Below are 10,103 nucleotides of genomic sequence, written 5' to 3' on the forward strand. Positions count from 1 at the left end.
TTAACCACCCCCTATTATTAGACATCTTGGATCTTTTTAGCAATTTAGTAGTATAAATAATGCTACAGTGAACAATTGTAGAGCTTAAAGTGTTTTCCTTATTTTGAATTATTTTCTTTGGATAAAATTCTGGAAGTGAAATTACCAGATCAAAGTGTATTGCAAATTAAAAAAATTTTTATATGTATAAACGATTTTCCTAAGGGGTTTTTCCCCACTAATCTATACTGCTGCTGGCATGTATGATTATTCCAGCTTTTCTGCACACCACTGAATATTCTTTAAAAACTTTAATAATTTAGTGGTTAAAAATGTACATCACTATTGCCTTTTCATGTCTTTCATTAATAGCAAGGATTAGTATTTTCTACATGTGTATTGACTTTATTTTTTTCTCTTGTAAATTTGTGTTGGAGCCTTTAATTTTCTTATCAGTTGGTGATTTTGTCGTTTATGGGAAAATAAAACACCTTTATTTTCCATTTTTAAAACTTTGAAAAAAAATCCTCCTCCTGTAAAGAACTTTAGGTATTAAACTTTTGTTTTCTCATTTTCTGTGAGTATTTTTCCTAGCCCCTTATGTCTTTGAACTTTAGCTAGAAACATAAATGTCTGTGGTTAGTAGGGACCTTAGAGTTTAACTATTACTCTCTTACAAGAGAGGAAACAAATCTGGAGAGACCAGCTGTCTGTTTTGGGGTCAGAATGTGAAGTGGCTTGAATACAGTGCTGAAAATCTGGAATTTATTATTTTGACAGTGAGGAGACTGACTTATTTTTGAGGAAATAGTAGAGAACATGGTGAGTGAAATATGTTAAATACATTATTATGGCAACAATATATAGCATAAAAGATGAGATTTGAACCAGGATACTAATAAGAAAATTATTTTAACTGTTATCAGAGGTAAAGAGGCCTGGTTATAAGAAAAATGGTTATAAGAAAAATGATAGAAGTGTATTCATGGCTCATGAATCATTGCGCATAAGAGGGCAGAAAAGGGAAGGAGAAGGTATAGTCCAAGATGATTCATTTATTGATTGATTTATTTTTTATTTATCTCCACAAATAATGAAGACGAGTAGATAGTGAAAATTTGGGTGTAAAAACTTTGGATGAATTTTATTAAATTATTAACAAGCTTAATTTTACTCTTCTGTCCACAAAAACTATTGCTGATTTAATGAAACAGCAGTTACTTTTATGCATGTTGTATATATAAAACCACATTCTTTTTTCTGTTGCTTACATGAATTTCTTTAATATGATTCTAACATATACATGCCTTCCAACTTTAGGAATTCCTTCTTCAGATTCTAGGAATGCAAATCTCTATTTTTTGGATGTTGTGCACCAGGCCAATACTATTTTTCATCTTTTTGACAAGCAGTTTAATGATCACCTTATGCCACTAATAAGGTTAGTCAAATTGTCTGATTTTCATTGGTGTTTCAATGAATATTATAGTATTCTACTTCTTGTTAAAATTTAAAAATAATAGATGTTTGTTAAAACATAAACAGGAACAGGAGGGTGTGAAATAAGTAAAAGCCCTTTTCCTCTTCCTTGCCTTCCTGTTTTCCTTCTGTGGTATTAATTTTGGTTTACTGAATGTGTCATAAACCTAAATCTGATATGAAAGACAACATCTAGCTTGTTCCCACTTATTATAATAAAAAGATGTACAATAACAATTTTATGAGATTAATAGGACAGGTTTTGATGAGGCATTAAATGAGGTTTGGTTTATATCTTCCTATCAATTTATGTGAACTTTTAAAGCATGTGAGGATTAAATAAGGTAGTATATATGTGAACGTGATTTTTAAAATTGTATGTGTAGTACTATAATTAAAGAGGAAGAATATTCATATAGAAGATAAAATTCTAGACATTTTGTATAAGCGTTGATATGCCAAGAAATAATTAGTCTAGAAATGATCTCAAAGATAAAGATTACTTGTGATCCCTGAATCACATTTTGAAAGGAAATTTACTTTTTAAAGAGCTCTAATGTCACATAACAAAGAATTCACGTAATTATTAGGGTTGCATATTCTTTAATATTTTGGGTGTTTTTTGACATTTAGGTAATATTATTCAGAAGGTAAATATGGCTACCAAGTTGGTTTTGTTTTTCGTTTTTTTTAATATAGGAAAGCTAAATACAATTGAATTGGGTGTTAGTCTGCAAATTTTAATTAGTATAATTTGCTATATTCTCAAGACTTTGTGATTTTTCTTACTGAAATACCAGAAATTTAATTAAAAAGGAAACCAAATAATTTCAGAATATCAAAATCACATATTTATATTCTAAAGGGATGTCTCCTCCAGATGAAAGTAATAAATCTAAATCCTCCTCTTCCTTCTCTTTTAACGGGTTAATTTTTCCTAGCATGACTATTGTAATGAATTGGGCATAGTGAATACTAAATAATTACTTTACTATTTATATGCTTCTTGGATTGGGGAGCAAATTATAATGTGTGTGTGTGTGTGTGTGTGTGTGTGTGTGTGTGTGTGTGTGTGTGTGTGTGTGTGTGTGTGTGTGTGTGTGTAGGTATATAGCTATACACATATGCCTATGAAAAACTGTTAGAATTGTAAGGCTACTAATGTGATCTTTTTCCCCCTTTAAACATTCAATAGCTCTTCTCCTAAGTTATCTGAATGCCTTCAGAAGAAAAAAGAAATAATTGAACAGATGGAGATGAAATTAGATACTGGCATTGACAGGCAAGTTGTTAGTTTTACTATTTCTCTTGCATTTTTGTTGTTGTGTTTATTTTTTTATTTAAAAAAATTTTTAACCTCTTTATTGGAGTATAATTGCTTTACAATGTTGTGTTAGTTTCTACTGTATAACAGAGTAAATCAGTTATATGTATACGTATATCCCAATATCCTCTCCCTCTTGTACCTCCCTCCCACCCTCCCTATCCCACCCCTCTAGGTGGTCACAAAAAGCACCGAGCTGATCTCCCTGTGCTATCTCTTGCGTTTTTTTTAAATTGTAAAAACACCATGAAAATGATTTTCAGAGAAGAATAAAGTCTATTTTAATTCCACCATCCTGCTATAACGTTTGATTTTATTTTTACATATTGCTTTCATCTTTATTAGAATGTTGTTTTTATTGCCTTCCAGGTTTATTATTTATGGAAGTCAGTATGTTTAGACTTACTTTTAAAGCAGATTCTATTTAATATATTTTTTTGTAGATGCCCCCTCCTACACATACACACACACACCCTCTCGCTCTCCCTCTCTCCAAACTCCTTAAAAATGGTATGTAACATAGAAGATTTTATTTTCAGTTAGAACTGTCAGGCTAATATCTGAAATGCTTTAAATAAATTTACTGATTTTCTAAAAGTAACTTCCATTAAGTGAATGCAGACTCTATATTCAAAAAAATTTTTGTAATGTTTATTGTAGTTAATTACCTGTTCATAATATGGAGCAGTGAATCTCTGTCTTTTGAGATGGTAGTGGGCATTTATTTATTGATGATGATAATAGCTACTATTTGGTTTGGCCAGAAAGTTTGTTCGGGTTTTTGTAACATGAAAAACCCGAACGAACTTTTTGGCCAACTCAATATTTATCAAGAATTTGCGGACTTCCCTGGTGGCACAGTGGTTAAGAATCTGCCTGCCAACTCAGGGGACACAGGTTTGAGCCCTGGTCCGGGAAGATCCCACATGCCGCGGAGCAATGAAGCTTGTGCGCCACAACTACTGAGCCTGCGAGCCACAACTACTGAGCCCGCGTGCCACAACTACTGAAGCCCGCGCGCCTAGATCCCGTGCTCCACAACAAGAGAAGCCACCGCAATGAGAAGCCCATGCACCACAATGAAGAGTAGCCCCTGCTCACCGCAACTAAAGAAAGCCCATGCACAGCAATGAAGACGCAATGCAGCCAAAAATAAATAAATGAATAGATAAATAAATAAATTTATTAAAAAAAGAAAAGAATTTGCTATGTGCCGGGCACAGTACAAGGATCTTTACCTGTATAATTTCATTTATTAAGTAGGAAATACTATTCCCATTTTACAGGTGAGGAAATGAAAGCTAAAGAAATGAGGTAGTTTGCTCAAGATCATAATGCTGGATATTTGGGACTCAAATTCTAAAGCCCACGCTACTAGGTTTGGGCATATTTTTATTTATTGTAATTCTCCTCCTTTCTATTCAAGAAAACATATTTGAATATAAGTTAGTTACAGGAACTCTAGCCCTTAATATCTTTGTCTTTTGCCTATCTATTATCCTTTCCCAGCTTTATTTTATTCATTGTTGTGCTTAGATTGCTTGGTCCATCTCTTTAATTACTCCCTCATAATTACCCTAAAATTTATTTCCTTTAACCATAATTATCTTACAGATCCTAAAATCTGGATTAATGCAGACTCTTTTATTCCCATAACCGGACGGCTGATTGCTGTTGGAGAGTGCCACATAACTCAAACATTATTCGTGCCATTACAAACACATACTCTCATTTCTCAACTGGGTCTTCAGTACCACTTGTTCAGCCTCCTGCTTGTCCTTAGACTGTGAAACTCGGGTTCTTCTCACCTGTTCTTCTAAACTTTGGCCATTCCTCATAAGCCCCTCTATCTTACTGCCTTCCTAAGCATTCTCCAAATATAGTTGTTAAGGAAACAAATTAGTGACAGTCTTCTAAGATCTTTAAGATTTCCTTAAATAGAGTAATGGGCAAATGAATCTTTGCCCTGTGTTTTGAGCAGGAAGCTAATAAAACTAAGAGGTCTTTGATGTCAAGACCTAGAATTTACTTTTTTGAAATCTAAAGTATACCCATAGTAAAATAGTATCATGGTGACATGAAATGAAATAATTTAAATTTAATTTATTATAAATAATATAAATAAAAGTAAAAATAAAGTAAATTAAATGGATCAAATACATGGTGTTCTCAATTCTCTAGGACATTAAATTGTATGATTGGACAAATGAAGCATATCTTGGCTGCAGAACAAAAGAAAACAGATTTTAAGCCAGAAGATGAAAACAATGTTTTGATTCAGTATACTAATGTGAGTAAAATGATTCAGTATGCTACTAAGAATATCTGCTTTGTTTGTACTTTTGTTAACATTTCATTGATGTATCTTATTATGCTCCACGTTTTTTTATTTTATACTTAGAGATTAATGAGAAACTATATGTGTTTTCTCCTTAGCTAAGCTGATACACATTTCTATGTAATAAGTATAGAAAAAATTTTTACAGGCCTGTGTTAAAGTCTGTGCTTATGTAAGAAAACAAGTGGAGAAGATTAAAAATTCCATGGATGGGAAGAATGTGGATACAGTTTTGATGGAACTTGGAGTACGTTTTCATCGACTTATTTATGAGCATCTTCAACAATATTCCTATAGTTGTATGGGTGGCATGTTAGCAATTTGTGATGTTGCTGAATATAGGAAGTGTGCCAAAGACTTCAAGGTATGTATTCACAAATACCAAACTTGTAAATAGGTTCAAGAACATAAGTCAGATCATAAAAAATGTGTACTGACTTATAATCATCAGTGAAAAATTTATAACTTTTGTTGACATGGTAGTGAAACAGATCTAACACTTCCTAACTGAAAAAGTATTGCTGCAGTCATATTTTCAATATTAACACATTTTTGCTTTGAGCTTTATTTTAGACAAGGCCATATTTCAGTTCCATAGTCCGAATGACCTTATTAAATAACGCCCATGACTAATGCTGCATATATCAGATATCAGGAAAATATGTTCTTTCTTCATGTACATCTCTCTGAAATCAGTTTCCCTTAATGTTTAAATTATTTAAGAAACCTGCTAAATCAATGATAACTAATCCTAGTTTACAAAAGTATAAATGATTATTACTATTTAAGAAAATTGGCATAATATGAATCTTTTCAAAAAGATTATAGTGAGTTTTATAATGTCTGAAATATTTGAGTTTTAACGCTTCAGGAACTTTAAAAAATTCTAACATTGAACTGAATAACAGTATGTAAGTGAGGAGAATTTACAAACTGATTGTAAAACTAAACATTATCTTGTTTCAATGTTATTTTTTTCCTTCCCTTATCTCAATTCAGATTCCTCTGGTATTACAGCTTTTTGATACTCTGCATGCACTTTGCAATCTTCTGGTAGTAAACCCAGATAATTTAAAGCAAGTCTGCTCAGGAGAACAACTTGCTAATCTGGACAAGAACATTCTTCACTCCTTCGTACAACTTCGTGCTGACTATAGATCTGCCCGCCTTGCTCGACATTTCAGCTGAGGTTGAATTTACAAGGGCAGTGTGTTGTACTTCAGCAGGCCTTGGTTGATAGAAAGCACAGGCGGTTTCTTATGACACAGCCAACATTTTATTGATAAATGACTGTTTAGAAAAACAGCAGCCATACTTACCCTTGAGATTTTATTTGAAATTTGGACACTACTAAGCATATTTTGCTCTTTTCCCTTAAGTTGGATTTTAATTCCGTTTTTGAACTTATAAATTTCAAACTCTGTAAAGCTATATGTCATTGTTTTCATCCTGGAAAATGTTAGTGTCAGAAGGCAAATGAGATGTTACCAGTGTTCTGGTTCATGTTCTTTAACATAGTCCATTGGGAAATTTCACCATCCTGTTTTGCACTAAAGATGGGTAAAATCCAGCAAAACTACATTTATTATTTATCAATTTTCAGTGACCTTTTCAGCACTGGTAATTGTGAATCAGGTTATTTTAGGTTTTCCTAGAGAACTTTCTGCTTCTTTCAGAAGGTTAATTAACAATTGGGCATAATTTTTGTAGTTGGTTGATTGGATTTTTCTGAGGTACAACAATAATACTATTCCAAGAAAAATGTTATAAACAAAACTAAAATGATGAAATGTTTTATGTAGGTATTAGCAGTGGATCAGAATACATCTGCTTTCTGGGTAAAAAAAAAAACTTAAATGTTTACAATTTCTTATTTGGTAAACAGATTTTTAAGCCAATACTAGCAAGAAATTAATAAAATTACCTTATTTTATATTTTGCTTAAGATAAGGTGGAGGATCTTAATTAAAGGACCATATTTATTCATTATTTTAATATTACAAGGGAAGTAAAAAAATGAGGTGTGGTCTAAATGGTGCATATGAGAAGTATTGACAGTGTTTAGCAACAATGCAGTCCTTTAAGATTTCTACCTTTATGCAAAACTGGAATAAGATGGAATGGCTAAACATGCAGGTAGTCTTCTATTTTAAGAGGAATTGGGAATTGATAGTTAGCATTATATTCTAAGTCTCAAAATAAACTTTGCAAGGACTAGTTGCTTTTTAAATCTATAGTTTCTGTCATTACCTTTTTCAGGGCATTTCTGAAGCGATTCCTACTGAATGTAGTTAATTGAATTGGCTTAATATGGTGGCAGAATAAATCACTTATAAAATTTTAAACATCAAGCAGAAATTTAGAAATATCTTTACTCTAAAAACTATAAACTTGCTCTGTGAGAATGCATTCTTAGCTATATGTAGTGTTTCAGCTTTCATTGTGTTTTTCATAGTCTTCAGGAACAGATAAACTTTAATGTTCAACTCATTCTTGACTTTTCTTTTTCCTTTAATGTAGGCTTTTTGGCCTAATTTTGGAAAACTAATTTTAAGAATATGTTTCTGGGGCTTCCCTGGTGGCGCAGTGGTTGACAGTCCGCCTGCCGATGCAGGGGACACGGGTTCGTGCCCCAGTCTGCCACAGAGCGGCTGGGCCCGTGAGCCATGGCCGCTGAGCCTGCGTGTCCGGAGCCTGTGCTCCGCAACGGGAGAGGCCACAACAGTGAGAGGCCCGCGTACCGAAGAAAAAAAAAAAAAAAGAAAAAGAAATATGTTTCTGAATGTTCATCAGCTTTACCCAAACTTCCAGGTCCAGAGCGAGCTAGCTACTGTTTAAGTTACTATTGACTGAATTTTCTTCATTTTCTATTTAGCCCAGTGTTATCAGGGTAAGCAAGAGAAATGAAGCATGCCAACTTTTGTCAAAGCATTTTAGGAAATTGTGGCAGCTTTAGAAGGCTGTCTAATTTTCTATTCCTTAGCCAAAGGAAAGCCAGAACAGGTTTTGGTTACTAGAGAAAGTCATATGCTTGTACTATTGCCGTTTTAGAAAGCTCTGATGTGAATTCAAATTATACCTCTGTTACTTAAAGCCAACAATTTTAAAGCAGTAGTTTTACTGGCCACTTGAACTCTTTGTACACAGTGTCAATTTGTAAAAAAATAAAAAAGGGAAAAAAATATCAAATAAAACATGAGAGAACACTTTAAGACTTCCAAATCAGAAAAGTGCTTCAAATTATTTTGTTTGGATTAATTTTTTAAATGTAAAACATATATTTGTTGCTTAGATATTTTGTTAATTATTATTTCCATGTTTGAGTTCTGTGCAATATTTTCCATTATGTCCATTGACAGGACAGTAACAAAGAAAACTCATAAGTGACTACTTAATTTAGAAGTGTTAACATTAATGCTCAATAAACAAATTCCCTGCAATTGTTTTTTTTTATTTCACTCCATTTTTACATTTTGAGGACATACATACTGAATTTTATAAATTATTTTTTATTTAAATTTTTAAGATGTTTCTTATTTTTCATAGCATAGGTCTTCCTTTTTAAGCAGAAAAATACTTGACTATATAATCAAAATTAGAAACAGATTGTCTTTCTCTAAGAAAAAAAATTTGTTATATAAAGCAGTATGCATTCTTTGCATTCATTGTATTTCATTTTGAAAGTATTTTTCATATTAATGGACACTACAAAATTCTCAAAATATATGGCTCAAAAGAGATGGTCAATAAGTAAAATGTTTTTCATATGCACATGGTAAAATTTTAGGTAGCGATAATGGAACTTTGTATATCAGTAACTTTAGTCAACATTTGAATAAGGAAAATCTTTATAATTTTCTGTAGTTTCACATGAGCTAACATGCAATGTTTAGATAATGTTTTGAAATTGAAAATAGACTCTTAAACACTGCATTTTTAGAAAATGCAGAAACACTCGATAAAAAGCTTGAGTGTATTATGTTTTCATAACACAGAAAGTGAAATATAGAACACAGGTTTAAGAAGGAAGTGTAACTTCTATAAGTTATGATATTGAAAATGACAGCTAACCAAAGTAGCTGAATACTTCTTATGAGGAATTGTTAAATAATGGCTGGTTGCATCTTTAGACAGTTGGTTATCTGACTATTTCAAGACAGTTATTAGTAGCCTCATTTTGAATATCCCCATGTTTGCAAGTCCCTAGCACCTTTCTTGTTTTAAAAAGAGCTTCTAAGTAAGTTAATTCATGGTATATTTTAGACCATCCCTTTCCTTTCACTTTAAATATATCACTCTGAATATCAGCCTTCTCACTCACCATAAAATAATTTAATTAGCCAGTAGATCGACTCAAAGTGGAGAATTTACTGCTTCCTTAAAATGCCTTTTTCTCATCTATGATGGTGAAATATTTACATCTATCTAGATAAAGAGATTTTTGTTCTTGAAATGCCACAAAACCCATTAAGGTGGTCATGTTTATGAAGTAGTGCTTAAGGCATGCTTGAACTGCACGTGAGAGTAAGTAAGGTTCCCTGGGTGCATAATTTGTTAGTGACTTTAAAAGCTCAGATTTGGGAGTTTAATTTTTTTTTTAAATACAAAAATATTCTATGTATTACCGTTTATTGCCCATTGACTCAGAAGTATGACATATTTTCTAGAAGCATAGTGATTTCTAGTGGAGAATTTGACATATGAAGCATTCTGAGCTTTCATCCAATTAGTTTAACTATATTCAGTCCCTGTAGTACTTCTCTCTGCTTGAAGAAGTCTGTCCTGAAATACGTTGTGTACTTTGGAGGAAAAGACCAGTCCATATTGTTACTGTAAATAATTCTACATAAAGTAAAAATAGCATTTAAAAATTTTTGATGCGTAATAAAGTATAGCTATATTTATTGACTTTAGTCCCATGCACTGTGCTAAGCCCTTTACATATATTATCTCATTTGGTTTCAAAGGAGCCCTAGGAGTAGG

The 10,103-nt window shown here is 32.4% G+C and overlaps 1 protein-coding gene across 1 annotated transcript in view; it reads left to right on the top strand.

Moving 5' to 3' along the window:
• EXOC5 (exocyst complex component 5) overlaps window positions 1-8,560 on the top strand; it is a 47,784-nt gene extending 39,224 nt beyond the window's left edge. Inside the window, exons 14-18 of the mRNA XM_082647963.1 lie at window positions 1,300-1,420; window positions 2,654-2,740; window positions 4,964-5,072; window positions 5,269-5,484; window positions 6,120-8,560. Coding sequence (XP_082504089.1) covers window positions 1,300-1,420; window positions 2,654-2,740; window positions 4,964-5,072; window positions 5,269-5,484; window positions 6,120-6,308 — 722 coding nt within the window. The 3' untranslated portion in view covers window positions 6,309-8,560. The remainder of the gene's footprint in view (window positions 1-1,299; window positions 1,421-2,653; window positions 2,741-4,963; window positions 5,073-5,268; window positions 5,485-6,119) is intronic.
• The last annotated feature ends 1,543 nt before the right edge of the window (window positions 8,561-10,103 follow it).

This window comes from Grampus griseus (assembly GCF_964374135.1).
Source record: "Grampus griseus genome assembly, chromosome: 2".
NCBI classification, from domain to species: Eukaryota; Metazoa; Chordata; class Mammalia; order Artiodactyla; family Delphinidae; genus Grampus; species Grampus griseus.